This window comes from Amia ocellicauda, chromosome 8, assembly GCF_036373705.1.
Source record: "Amia ocellicauda isolate fAmiCal2 chromosome 8, fAmiCal2.hap1, whole genome shotgun sequence".
NCBI lineage: Eukaryota > Metazoa > Chordata > Actinopteri > Amiiformes > Amiidae > Amia > Amia ocellicauda.
In genome coordinates this window covers 44,563,126-44,578,233 of record NC_089857.1, presented here as the reverse complement: position 1 = coordinate 44,578,233, position 15,108 = coordinate 44,563,126, and the positions used below count along the sequence as shown (strand labels likewise).

Genomic DNA, 15,108 nt, shown 5'->3' with positions numbered 1-15,108 from the left:
GAAAAGCTTGAACACAGAAGGGCAGTCTGTATAACGATAATTAATCATAAAACCCAGTCGTGTCCGTTTGTTTGTTTTTGCTCTTGTTTTCTTGCGGGTGGGTGGTGGCTGCTGGCAATGTGTAAGGGGAATAGTTGGATAAGATAGGTCAGATCCCCAACCCTCGCTCACCACACCCCCTCCCAGCCATAACACAACTCCAAATCAAAAGCGGTGAGCGTCACTCAGTGAAGAGTGCAAGACAACTGAGCACAGAAAGGACGAGCTGGAGATATATCTGAAGGATGAATCTCTGTTGAAAGTATCTGAAGCATGCTCGCGGCATCTTTAAAATCTTAAAAACTAAGTTGGACAGAATCAAAGCCCCAAATGAGGCTCATCGGTAGTCGTATTCAGATGCTCTGTGTGAAGCTGATGTCTGTACTATTTAGCTAATCTGAACCCCATCTCTTGAGCCTTAATTTCTGCTTAAAAATACATAAACTCTTCACTACAGATAATGGTGTAAAAGTCAAATGAAGTTGTCTTATGTCACTGAGATGCATGTGAAAGCTGGTTTATAATTCTTATTATTTTATCGCCTTCATTCATTGAGAAATTGACTGCCACGGCGGTCCAGTGTGTGTGTCTGTGACTGTGTGTGAGTGTCGGTCTTTTCAGGATGTGGAAAGAGTCTCAGCCCGAGCTGGGGGGGTGTTTTTGTTTGTTGCTTGCTTTTCATTCTGAAACGAGATGTACCTCGGCGGCTTCAGCACTTTATAATTAAGGGTGAAGTTGAGCGGATTATGCTCTTTCCATAGAGCACTGATATGCCTGTGAAGGTGCAAAAGGAATTGCTAATCAGCATGGATTCAAAAGTCCTTATCTCTGCTAATCTGTGGTGGGAAGTAGTGTGTTCTTGGCAGACTGGAAAACAAGCCATTTCTGTACTTTTGAGAGGAAGAAATCGATTTCTCGCTCACTGCCTGGGACAAAATCCCCAGAGATGGGGAATCATTCAGAGCAGCTGTATGTATACAGATAGATGTCTGTGCGTGAAGTAAGTCACACTTACCTTCCTGCACTCGCTGAATGAAGAGATAGGCTTGTTCTGTTACACGAGGAAATTTTATGTGAATGTTCTTCTCGCCGTGTTGAGGAAGCCTGTGGTGCTGGGAAGTGTTTGCAAATGTGAATTTTATTTATACGTACAGTCTATTTCCATATATATGTGTGGGTCTGTAGGTGTGTGTTTGCTGGGCCATCCAGCTGTGATGAATCGGATATTCCTTGGCTTTCTTTAGTCAAGGTGTGACTGAAAGAGATTGTGTAAAATTAATTTTATGAGCATGTCTTTGTTATTACCAATCCTAGTGGCGAGATCAGTCTATAGACTGTCTGTCTGTGGCCTAATTATTTTATGATCATCACATTGCCAAACCACAGGGAACGGTATTGCCGGCTCTCGCTATTGTGTGGACGCAGAATACTCAAAATCATTAACTTTAACGAACTCACAATCTTCACTACATGATGCTCGCAATAATGATACATGTAATATGTAGTTACAGTAAATTACGGCTGGAGCCCTGCGCGGCACCCCGGGGAGTTAGAACAAGCAGGCTGTCTAGGTTTCAGCCCGAGACCTGGCGTAATGTGGATCAAGTACCTCCAGTGAAATGCATCTAATTGATGAACGTCTGGCTAATTATCCCCCGATAGTGAGGGCTGGCCGTGCCCGCTGTCCTGCAGGGTTACAGGGCCAGGTCTCGGATTTTTAGGTTCATGGTTATAGCATTTGCCGGGGGAAATGATGCACGGAGGATTTTCTGTCTGAATTAAATCGTAAAGCGGAGTGAGTGAGTGTGTTTATTATTGAAAAATCACCCCGTGTCTCCAAACCGCTCGCATTTTGCGGTAAAGATAAAGAATGAGAGTCTGCGGAACCTGGAGCTGAGAGCCTCGAGGGGGATGGTTGAATCTGAAGGCGGGAGCTCAGTCACACTGCAGTCCGTCACGCACCTTCATGCAGAGGTGGAAGCAGGCAGTTGTGATCGATTTTCCTCGTTCTGCTCTGACCACTGTTGTGTGCTGAGCTACTGTGGAAGAATCGTTGAACCACTGCTGTACGAAACATTGTCTGGCAGATCCTCCTTTCTGCGTGAAAGGTCATTGTGGGTCCTCGCTCTTCGGGACTTTTTCTCCAACATTGCAGCCACAGTACCTCACTCACCACCCTCCACCCTCTCTTAGGCTCCCTGTGTTACTGAGCTGGGCATCGGAAGCTGCCACGTCAAGTTTTCCTGCCTCTCTGATATCAGTCAGGTCAGGATATAAAAGCCAATGCTGGGGTGGCACAGTAGATGTTCATTCATAGACGAATTCTCCAGACAGAAATGTGACCTGTGGAGTCACCCAGGCACCGACACACTGGCTCTGCAGTGCGTTCGATCTGCGGTGTGGTTCACGGGACCTGGTCGCCCCAACACAAAATGCAAGGAGAGTCTGGAAGTAAAACTGTATAGTTTTATATAGACAATATAGACTGTATTGACTGGAGACAGGTCAAAGAAGAAAAATAAAAAAGCTGGGAGAGGAATCTACACTCTTGCCAGGGTTAGTAGCTAGATGGGCTAAAGTCCGACCGCCGTAATATTTTATTTTGTGTGGATTTTTGCCTAATCAAGTAAGGCTTTAGTTTCTTCACAGGATTTCAGTTACATTTAGAGAGGCACCATTTAAAAAATAAACAGTGTATTTGGGAACGACAATTAAACAATATTACAAGGTTTACTTTCTTTTTCCCAAACGAACCGAGAAGGGACGTACGCGCAACACAGCCGGAGCTCTTGAAGTTTCATTTATATGGAGATGGGGCTGTGATTTATAGCAGAGGCGAAAAATGCCGTCGCGATTCTACAGGCCTTGCAAGATGATTTTGTAGAGCCCGTGGTTGGGGTGAAAAATAAAAATAATAATAAAAGAAAAAGAAAAAAGGCAATAGCTTCTGGAAGCAGGTCAACTGGAAATATTAATGAATAAAGATCAACTGCTGTTTCTTCTGAGCACTGAGGGTCAGAACTGTGATGTCTCAGGGAGGTTTGATTCATGAGGAAATGTGCTAACAATTTTGAAAGACGTTTCAACAGAGAGTCAACGTTCAACCGTCTTTGTTTTCAGATGCTCTCCTAACTACTGTGAACACGGAGGGAAATGTTCCCAGTCCTGGAACACATTCTACTGCAACTGCACCAACACAGGCTACATTGGAGCAACATGCCACAGCTGTAAGGATTATTGTTCTTATTGTCAGAGTTCAGTGGCAGGCTGGTAAATTGAAAAAAGGTACATTGGGGTGTGAGGAACAGATACATGTCAAATGGCGGACCTTATTCTCCCCCAATATGTTCCTACATGCTTCCCAGTGCTTCTGAAATTAATTATGTCTGCTTAGTTTCTGCAATCATTTATTTATTTAGTATTATTATTATTCTCAGAATGATTGTGTATTAGTGATTTATTTTATAAGTTGTCTGTTTCGGACTGTATGAGCAATGCCGGGGCATGCATTCTTAAATATAAGGTAGGTGAGGCATCGGCATTGTAAGAGCATGAGTGAACACTGTGCCGTATGCGGTGGAACGGCACAGAGAGGGAGTAATGTTGCCGAGATGAAGCTGTGGGTGTGTAGTTTACCCTCCAGGACTTCACACACACAGATAACAGTGCAGAATCAATCAGCTTGCTTAGCAGTAGCACACACTTACACTTCTCATACATATTTATTTGTGTGTGTGTGTTGGAGGTGGGGGGGGGGATTAAAATGTTCTGAAGTCTTTCGTCTGCGTTCTTTAGTAGTCTCCGGAATTAAACCGATTGAATTGAAAAAGTCAGACTTTTTGTGAAGCTAAACATTAAGGACCGAGCGAGAGGCGCAGACGATGCGCTGCAGTGTGCAATCTCCCAGGGCAACCGACAGCTCTAATCTAGCAGGCAATCTCTGTAAGAGCGTCGTTCAGCTACACTGTGTAATGATAAACATTAATAATTCAATCATGGCACATTTAAAGCCAGATGCTATGAAAGTAAACCCAGAGCAACAGAGTACATCAATGCTTTGTATCGCCTTTTCAGAAAGCGAAGCCCACACTGCGCTGTTAGCGTCTCAGAAGATCTCTTTTAAAGTTAATTCCATCAACAGCATTCGGCAGACAAAGAAATAAATAAAACATGAAATGAAACGAAATGAAAGAAACTAAGTATAAGTAATTTCAAAAGCTGTTCTGCTATTTTCTCTCTGGATGGCCCTCACAATGAAACAGAAAGAGAGAATAATGTCTCCTTTTCTCTTTTGTAGCTATTTATGAACAGTCATGTGAAGCCTACAAACACAAAGGCAACACATCGGGGTTGTATCATATAGACACCGATGGCAGTGGGCCCCACAGCCCCCTGTTAGTGTACTGCAACATGACAGGTAAGCCACACATTTCCGTCATGTCTGATTGCGTGGATAGAGAGAGTTTGCTCATCTGCGTTTATTTATATTGCTGCAATTCCTCGCTCAGAAACATGGATATTTTTTAAAGCTTTGTTCCACGTCCTCCTCTAGATAAAACATGGACTGTGGTGCAGCACAACAACACAGAGCTGACTAAATTAAGATCCACCAGTGGAGTAAATCAGCACTTTGTCTACTTTAACTACACTGCCAGCGCGGAGCAGCTCCGGGCTATAATTACCCAAGCGGAGCACTGTGAACAGGAGCTCTCCTACCACTGCAGAAAGTCACGCCTCCTAAACACACCTGGTAAGTCCTTTTTTTATTAGCAATATCGATTTCTTTTTTTTTTGTTCAATAAAGGTCAAATTATTAAGCTCCTGTTGAAGTGCAAGGCTTGCACTATCTAAAAACAGCAGGCCCAACTCGGCGCAACAGACAACTCGAATCGCTTACTGTGCTGTTCTCTGCAGCCTTTATTTACTTCTCTGCGAGTTTTGTCCGAGATTAAGTAGTAAGGGTGGTGTTGCGTAGAGAAAAAGCATTTAAATGTGTTTAATTTGCGTTCAGTACAACAGAATAATATGTATTTTTTAAATGCTGCTTCACGGCACAGTTTTCTCTCCATGTGGGACCTCGGTGTGAGAAGTGTGAGCGGAGAGACCCGTGCGTTTGGTTTCCGCAGGCCGGCAGGGTTGTGTAATGAATCCAACTGGCTTCATGAACAACGTCACATGCGTTTATAAATAAATAATACTCAAACATGAGCAGCAATTTCAGTGCAATAGGTGAGATGCAAAAAACAACAACATTAAATATCAATTATCGTTAAGTGTAGAAGGAAAGGCTTCCGAGCTGCAGACTTTTAAGTTTTGATATGTTTTCCAAACCTCGAAGAAAGGAAAAGTAAATTGCAAATAAATGCAATGTTTCCCTCCATTAAAGGAAAGCACTACAAAAGCAGTTATTTACATCTCGGATGCCTTTTATGGCTCATTTTGAAGCCGTACTCGTCGAGTGCTCACTTATTAAGACGCCTTCCTCTCAGATCCATTAGTGCGAGTCACTCTGAGTCGCTCTGCCGCCCTCTGTCTCGTGCCGCTGCCTCTCCCTGTAGCTTCAGGAAAAGTAAAAGCTGAACACGCAGTCCTTCGTGGCTTGTTAAAATTAGCATTGTTGTAATCCATTTTGTTTATATTTCTGAATGAGGTGGGCATAAGTATCTGTACACATTGTAGGAAGGGATGACAAAAATGAGCAGGCCGAAACTTTGACTGGAAAGTGTCTTTATTATCCTTATATCACCAAGAAGAATGATAACTTGGAATTGTTAGTGTTTGACATGTGATCTAAATATGACATGCTTTTGATTTCTTACTGAATTACTATGGACTGTGCCGTTTGTTTATTTATGTATGTAATTGTATTAGATTTTTTCCTGAAGTGTCACAACTTGCACATTGTTATTGAACTTAAACCTTTTTCACAAGCACATGAAAGACAAGTTGTTATAACACGTTCATAGCATGTTTATAGCATGTGTAAGTATTCTGTAATTCAATGGATTTCCCTTGAAGAAGAAGAGGAAGAAGAAAATCTATTTTAAGAGATAGCCTCCACTTGAATGTCACAATATAACCCAAGAAGACAGAAAAAGAAGAATGAAAACTAATCCCAACCCCCTGCATACAGTATGGCAGGATGAGACTGGGTGGTGCTTGTTGTTTTGTGTGTCAGTGTGTGTTTATAGCAGAAGCCAGGCTTCCTCAGGGTGGTCTGATTACAATGTTGTGATCACCAAACTGGTGTATTTGTCATAACTACTGCAGGGCGCACGCTTGATAAATTCAGTAACACCATAGTTTAATTGATCTTCTTTATCTATAATGGAGTCACAAACTCCAGGGAGATTGCCGCGGTGGTCGCAGTAGCTCACAAAACACGATTTGAATTTCAATTCTTGAATCTTAGTTTAGAGCATGGCATCTGATGTATCCTTGAAGGTGTGCTGGCTTTCAGTTCAGCTCTTGTCTACAGGCTTTCCAAGTTTTTTCCAATTCAGTTTCCCTTCGGATGTTGTCCTCTGTGCTATCTATAGTAGGAGACTAATCATGGCGACTGAAGTATTTTCCACATCCCCATTTCATGTCGAAGTAAAACACGCATTTCTCTGAGAGAGGCTGTGAATGTTTTATATGAAACAGACTCAGTTACGCTGGAAATGAGCACAATTCAATTTCAATCTGTGTAACTGTCGTATTTGTACCACAAGGAATGAGTGTCAAACCTGCAGATCGTAAAATGAATTAATAAAATGTATGCATTCATTATAATATTTATTATTAAGAGGGTTTGGCAAGGAAAAAGCACATACACACGACACTGACATTTCTTAAAAGACACAAGCTGCTCGAAAGAGTTATTCAGGTGTACAATGAAATCCAGTCACATTGGGCTCACAATTTAAAGATGTATTTTTTCATTTCCACCGAGATTTAAACATGTAAAGTTTAAAACAAAGTAGTCTAATACAAATTATTATCAATTAGTTTAACATTTTTAAGATGATTTTAAAGAGGATGCTCTAATGCAATATCTATATATTGTTTTGTGTGTCTATTACATAACGCTAGACTGAACTCAAGATGTGTATTTAATACAATTTCTTTGCTATATGTCTTCTAGAACAAACTTTATATTTATTTTATCGAATTAAGAAATTCACTTCCTATCAAACTCTAGTGCCATGAGAGAACTGTCAATTTAAAATAATGAGTCAGAACGACTGATTTCTACGTTTATCCACGCAGACACAAAAGTTCAAATAAATAAACACGCTAATAGGAGATGACAGATGGCATCAATATAATGAGTATTAGGATATTCCTAATTTTAGCCTAAAAAATCAAATCCCTGTTATCACGACAAAAAGGAGAAACTGTTTGATTCAATACTGTTCCCTCGTTGACCATACAGTATAATATGATTCTGTTCTGCTAATGGTACACACACGTATTGCAAGAGTAGACAAGCAAGTGGGACGACTTTACGATCATGGACTCGTGTAGAACAATCGCCTTCACTATTGCACAGCCCCAGATAAAGAGCCGACTGCCATCAGTCATTGTAAAAGCCAATCGGAAGGGATGGGTTTGAATATTCACTCTACGTTGATGTGTGTGATGTTGGCGGTGTGTGGCTCTGTTAGTTGCACATTGTATGTTGTCTGATTCTGTATGATATGTTGGGTTTGCGCCTCAGATGGAACGCCCTTTACCTGGTGGGTTGGGAGGACAGATGAGGTTCACACGTATTGGGGCGGCTCAGACCCCGGCAGCCAGACCTGTGGTTGTGGACAGATGAAGAACTGCATTGACCCGACACACTACTGCAACTGTGATGCGGACAGGAGAGAATGGTAACCTGACTCTCCAGAATAGTTGTTTGTCTTTCTTTCATCGAAAGACTGTAATTGTCAAGGCGTAATCTGTCATGGCAAAGCTTAATGAAGATGTTTTTTGGCACATGGGTTTGGAAATGAATGCATATCATACAAACATGCGTTTATTCTTCTGTCCTCTCTAAATGTAGGACAAACGATTCCGGTCTTCTGTCTTTCAAAGACCATTTGCCCGTGACGGAGATCGCTTTCGGTGACATCAACAGACCCGGCTCAGAAGCAGTGTACAAAGTTGGGCATCTTCAGTGCTATGGAGACAGTAAGTCAAACATCCTTTACCCTCCCACAAGACATTTGCCACAAGGGTAGTGTCAAGTGCCTCTGGTTTTGTTTTGGCAAAACCACAGGGACAGGACTGGATTTAATCTAACAAATGAATCAACTGAGAACTTTATTGACTGAAAAAATTATCAATTGTGCACCGTAGCTAAACATTCCCTATCAGTGCTCCAGTATAAAGATCACAGGATGGTGTAGCCAGGACAGAAATACTACTCTGATAGTGAAAGACCTTTGTTTGTTTGAGAACGAATACCACAGCAGGAAAACCACGGTAAGACAACATGTCTTCAGTTTAGACGTGAAAAATCACAGAGTGGGCGCCTCGCTCACAGAACACGCCAAAGCGGTTCAATCATGAGATGAAGGATGGTTCAGTGCACTTTTCCTCAGCATGGGAGTAACAAGCAGAATTGCAACAGACCAGCGTGCAGCTTTTACAGATGACACTGATGTAATGACGCCTGGTAGTGTGGAGGGCTGGATGGCTGAGGAGATAAAGCCTTTACTGGGATGCCAACGCGAGTCCAGAGTAGGTCTAGGGCTGCAGTGCAGTAAAGCGTATAACTTGGAAACGCCTTGAATTCAGTCTGCTGCAGTTTGTACCATTTCAAGATTATAGGTACTTCAGAAACGCACTTTAACTGAACGACCTCAAGACATATTTTGTTAATAAATTCTGCAGCTGGCATTGGTTATGGCACTGAATACGCCCCAGTGGCTTTTATGAGCCGTCCAGCACTGTTCTGGATTTACTGCCGTTACTGTATGGCTTCAGGTGGGAGTCTGATGTCAATACCCAGTAAAAGTCATATTGCTATTTCCCATTTGCAGACCTCAGAGCCCTGTGAGATCAATTACCTGAAGCTATGTCTAGTCGATGTTTCATGTAGCTGTGAATGCGTTTTTCCACACAACTTTAGTTATGTCAAGTGGATGTAGTCTTAAAATGCACCTCACACCTCATTCTCTTTAGTGTAGAGCTACTCTTCTCATTTATTTTTTGAACTAAAGCTCCTTGCATTCCTAATATTTTCTCAAGAAGGACAAAAGTGTCCTCTTGCTGTGTAAGGGAGACTTGGATCGAGCTGTGCCAATTAGCCAATTAAACGATTAGCCATACCTCCTTTTTATCAAATAAATTAGTCTGAAACAAGGAACGGGATGCATGCAAAATGTATTTAAGTGGTTGCCTTGAATTTCCGATAGAGTAGCTCGTCCTCTGTTTGAAATGTCTGCTTGGAAAGAAAGTCATAACAGCTGGTATTGTACTGTGTTTTACCACAATGGACAGCTTGCGTGGCTGTTTTTTTTATATGAATAAGACATTATTATCATTATTACTGTTATTATTATTATTGATGTGGATCATGCAATGTTAATGTAACCAATGTGATATCTGAAGCACCCACTTTGTTAATTTGTCAGTTCCGCCTAAGTAAGATTATAAAAAAGAGCCCCCCCAAAGAAATCACGGCAAGATCAACAGGCTGATCAGACAGCACCTCCTGGCCCTTGTTGTAGAAAATTTGCCTTAAAAATTAGATGTTAAATAGTACAGCTCAAACTGAGGCTCATTGTCTTCCTGAAAATGTGCTCGGCAGCTGAGGTTTTGTGATGTAGCTATCCCTTGACACATTTCCCCGAAATAAAGTATTAAAGCTCAGGTATTATTGGGTATTTCTTATCATCTTGAAGGACTTTGAAATCTGAGTACTCGGATTTTCATGGCGCTCTGCAGAATATATTACATTTATTCTGCAAGATTAGAAAAGACTGTGAGAAGTGATAACTACTTTTGTTTCCATTTTTGAGTGGAACATAATTCCTCAAATCACGCAAGGAAGGGCCGAGTCTGAATAGCAATTCCTAGTTCCAGAAATAAAACAAATTCTGTTACAAAATAAAAAAATAAATCAAAGTGTTGTTTCTAGGAAAACTAACCCAAAGCATTGCATTGCACTCATAATGGTGGTGTGGCAGATCATGAGAACATAAGAAAGTGTCCAATGGAGAGCAGCCCATTCACCCCATCGTGCTTGTTTGGTGTCCATTAATAACTAAGTGATCAAGGATCCTATCCAGTCTGTTTTTGAATGTTCCCAAATTGTCTCTTCAGCCACATCGCTGGGGAGTTTGTTCAGATTGTGACGCCTCTCTGTGTGAAGAAGTGTCTCCTGTTTTCTGTCTTGGCTATGTTCTAAGCCCCACCTTGTGCGTGTTATATGACTCACAGCCCCTGTTAAGTTGGTTTATGACCATTGTATTTTTCTGTGCATAACCTGCTGGTTTTAATGAAAATTGGCCTCATGTGATCTGTATATCTGTGCACCCTGTATATAATCTCTGTATGCCATTTATTTACTTTTGGTTTTGTCTCTTTCCTGACCAGAGAGCTTTTGGAACGCAGCCTATTTCGACAGAGAAACCTCCTACCTGCACTTTCCAACCTTCCACGGTGAGCTGAGCGCTGACATATCGTTCCTGTTCAAGACCACAGCCTCGTCCGGCGTCTTCCTGGAAAATCTCGGAATTAAAGATTTCATACGGATTGAACTCAACGGTATGTAGGTGTTATCGCTTGCCCTCGTGGTTGTTATCCTGTGTAACAAGGATCGATTTGTTTCTGTATGAAAGAACTGCTGGCTTTTCCTGCCCTGGGAGGCCTGTGGTTTGAGATTTATATTTCCTGGGCACTGCTATCGTTTGAGCTCTTCTTTTTCAGAGACTGAATTCGCCGTTATGTTATTATTATTTATATTATTATAAAATCCATGCATGCACACACAAAGCCAGAGAGGGAAACTGAATGGATGATTGCTATGAACCATTATCTCAATCTGTAATAAAATTATGTTATTAAATGAGCACAGGAGTCATTATAGTTTACAGAATCCTAATAGTACTATAATATTTACTGAAACAGTGTGTGGCAATGATAACACAGGTGGCACAGAGGGAAATCAGCACTCGTACGGCCATTTGTCTCTCGTCATTTTCTTGGCATGAGGCTTTTTGAGGCTATTTGACCTCTTGTGGGTATTTTTCACTATTTTGTATTGCATTCTGGACCGCTGCACCCCCCCGCACCACAGACAATGTGATGCACGGATGGATTGTAGAGTTTGCATCTAGGCCTTCAGAGCATTTGTGTTTATACTTTTTTTATTGATGGACCTCGCAGTGTAGAAAGTCGATAAATTGAAACTTGACTTGTTTCACAAAGAGCAATCTGAAACCATGGAAGTCCCAACCTATGAATAACATGTTACAAGGTGTATTTGGGACCATAAAAATCATTAGTCACAAGCCTTGTGGAGCATGAAAAAGGCCTTCAAGGACAACGGTGTGACAGTGTGCTGAATAAATGGCTGAGCCGGCTTGGGTTGCCATCGCGATCAAGAGTGAATGCTGAGCAGCAAAGGAACACTAGAGTTTGTTTTCTCTATATAGAAATATACGAAAGTAATTTCTTCACTACTGTTACTGCAGATGTAGCCTAAATGATTAATAATTACTATTATTCACAGTTCAGTTATCAATGGAGAAATAATGGTTTCATATTTAAAACACACACAGACTAATCCCAAGACCCGTAGAACTCTTAATGAAGCGCAATGGACATTATACGGCTAATTGAATCCTTCAATATGAGCAAGGTGTGTACTGTTTTACATTACATATTAGGTGCACGAGCAGAGACGGCATAGAAGAGTGGGGTTTGGCACAGTCCCATTCTTGGTTTCTCCTGCTTTGAACTTTAAGTACTACCTTTCAATAATACTGTATGTTTTCATAAGTTATCCATGTTGTTTAGGCTCCAGAAGAGATCTGTTCAAAAGGATAGGGCAGACTTCCCATTTGTTTCCCACCGCTTCTTAATTAAAAACCTGTTAAATGGTTAAAACCCGAGTCGTGACGCCAGTGTAGCCAATCCAGCATACTTAATAGGTTTCCACCTGATGATGAACCTCAAAAGGTTTAGCGTAAGGGAGGCAACAGGAGACAGAAACGTTGCCTATTGTGGGTTGGTAACTTTGCTACTGACCTCAGAAGAGATGCTGGCCAGCAAAATGTATGCATAATTACCTGTTCAATAAATTCTGAATGTTGTGATTAACTCCTGGTTAAAATATCTACCTTTTCTTGCATTAAGCTGGAGTAAGTTAGTGCACAACAAGTATGAACTATGTTAACTATGTTATGTTATCTTAGAGTTTCATCTGAATTGGGTATCTCATTATTGATTTCAAATAATTGTATCCAGATAATTAAATGTGCATCTTCTGACAGTGTGTGTAATTGCTAGCATTACCTCTGCAAGTGCAGGGATTATGTTTCACAATGAATTACTGTTCGATTTGTACTGGTGAGGAGCCATTGATCTGCACTCATGAATTTGCATCAGAGAGACCTTTTGAACCGTTTAAATAAACACTACATTTGTTAATTCAGAGGTAGATTAAGCGGAGTTAAGGGTGCAGAGGTGCATACCTTGTAAGTTAATTGAACAAATCCTTGTTTACATAAGGTTTCAGAAACTTTTGGTCAGCTTTCCCAGATATGATAAATACATAATAACATATATTGTAAACTGCCTCTGACCAGGGCCCTGGTACTGTGAGAATGTGGGACTGTAGGAATTAAATATAAATTAAAAGATTTCATAAGATGATCAGGGAACTTTTGTAGCAACATATCAACCAACAGTATTCATTTAGTAGAATCTGTTCATGTACTGTTGCCTTTAGAGCATCTTTCTTTGAGGACATGTGTGGCATCATCTCCTGCAAAGATCTGCGAAAATGGGTCACATTCAAGGTGAGCTGTAACGCTTTGCTTTCTCATTTTCAGCTCCGTCTGAAGTGGTTTTCTCATGCGACGTGGGAAATGGCCCTTTTGAAGTGAGCGTGGAAACACCCACTCGGTTAAATGACAACCAGTGGCATTACGTGAGAGCCGAGCGCAACGTGAAAGAAGCCTCCCTTCAGGTGGATCAGTTTCCAAGCAGGACTCAGCGAGCCCCTGCTGACGGACACATCCACCTGCAGCTCAACAGCCAATTATTTGTAGGTAGGAAACCATTTCCCTTTCACAATTATGCATGAAAATGCCCAATCACATTAGGATGATTGTGTCAGATTTCTTGTAAATCTTAACCACTGGGACGTCACCCATCATTGCCTTTAAAACAGATGCAGGAAATGGGATTGCGCTCTTTCCTAATTCTGGCCATATCACGGATCCCGGGAAAATGAAATGAAACGAAAACAAATTAGGAAGATGGGAGAAAGATACTTCCTCAATAGTTTCCATTATGAATAAATCACACAGCATCACCCCCTTTCACAGTGCTGATTGTTGATCTGCTTAGACCGGCGGTTGGCTGTCACCGTACCCGGCTGAGCGCAGTGCCGCTAACAGACTAACAGTGAAGCGTTCCTGACTTACATCCCAAAGGTTCCTGTGCTTATAAGTGAATAATGAAGTTTGCATTTCACATGGCTGTCTGGTGTGATACAAAGATAAGAAAACCCCCAAAGTCTTGCCCTGTGTGACTGCTGGGGAAATCACAGAGCGACGCAATGCTTCTCATTTGTTGTGGGGCAAATTGGAGGCTTATTTAGGACCTCAAGTTATGAAAGTCCTGAAAATGGGAGGTTTATCATGAAGAATGGCCTGGGGATTCAATTGAACCAAATCTGAAGATTCAATCTAAAAACTGCAAAGGGGCCAGGGGTCAGAGAGATAGATTATAAGTTACAAGTGAGCATCTGTACAGCTCTGCTGCATTAGATATTAAAAAGCAGCTCTAAAGCGATTGTGATATGTATGGTGCGGTGCAGTAACAATAATGGAGCCCGATCTTAGTAGCAGGAAAGATATGATTAACGGCTACTTACTTATATATCTGGTGTGTGTCTGTATGTATATGTATGAATCATTGCAATGCAGAAGCCAACAAGCATGAAGTCAAAGAAAGTGTGACGGAATGATGGACAGCACTGTGCTGAGGAATGGATGGGCAAGTGATCCTAAGTAATTGCCCTGGTCAAACACTCACAGCCTGCCTTGACATCAGTCACAGTGAAATTGGATCCACACTACTAATCCAAAGCCTGGGACATGTGCAAAGGCTGTAGTGTGAATAAGACCGGTGACAGTGTCGATTTAGAGTGAGGAGACAGATCATGGTCTTGTGTTTTTGCTGCTCTGAACAACAAACACTAATGAATTTTAAGTCCATTTCCAGAAACTCCTCTTTAGCTGCAGGAATCGTGTTACACAGATTCAGACTTGCTTTCTGCAGTCAGGCGGTGCAGTGGGAATATACTTCTCTCTGATTCATACCACAGCATATATGCAAACCTTTACTGTGGTCTACATATGAATCCTTTGATCAACCCTTCAGTATTTCATATCAATAATCTAGCTCCCTAAACTCCTTTAAGCAAAGGGGGCTTACCTGCCCCACAGACACACCAGATAGAGTTTCCTTCCTCGTGATTATCCTCAGAAAGGTCTTCACAGGACCACAGGTCTTCATGAAAAAATGTAAGATGTAGGTACGCACTTACTAAACGCTCCAATCTCATCTTGAGATGCTCCCTTATGCTCAGCTTCTTTTTGCCGTTCAATGGGACTCTGGTGTTGGACAGCCTACGACACTTCTTGCCAGCTCTCCAGAACCACCATGTGCTCATCCAGACAGACAACATGGGTGTGCTGGCCTATATCAACAGGCAGGGAGGCCCACGGTCACTCACGCTCAGTGGCTCAACGACCTCGTCCTCTGGGCGTAGAGCAGAGCAGTCCACCTCCAAGGCCTGTCCAACAGAGCAGTGGACCTCCTGTCCAGAGAAGCTCCGTGGCCTCAGAATGGCGTCTC

The 15,108-nt window shown here is 41.8% G+C and overlaps 1 protein-coding gene across 1 annotated transcript in view; it reads left to right on the top strand.

Annotated features, from left to right (window-relative positions):
* cntnap3 (contactin associated protein family member 3) overlaps window positions 1-15,108 on the top strand; it is an 88,065-nt gene that overhangs the window by 55,901 nt on the left and 17,056 nt on the right. The window contains exons 11-17 of the mRNA XM_066711628.1: window positions 3,160-3,266; window positions 4,337-4,456; window positions 4,592-4,789; window positions 7,742-7,898; window positions 8,072-8,199; window positions 10,612-10,782; window positions 13,074-13,292. Coding sequence (XP_066567725.1) covers window positions 3,160-3,266; window positions 4,337-4,456; window positions 4,592-4,789; window positions 7,742-7,898; window positions 8,072-8,199; window positions 10,612-10,782; window positions 13,074-13,292 — 1,100 coding nt within the window. The remainder of the gene's footprint in view (window positions 1-3,159; window positions 3,267-4,336; window positions 4,457-4,591; window positions 4,790-7,741; window positions 7,899-8,071; window positions 8,200-10,611; window positions 10,783-13,073; window positions 13,293-15,108) is intronic.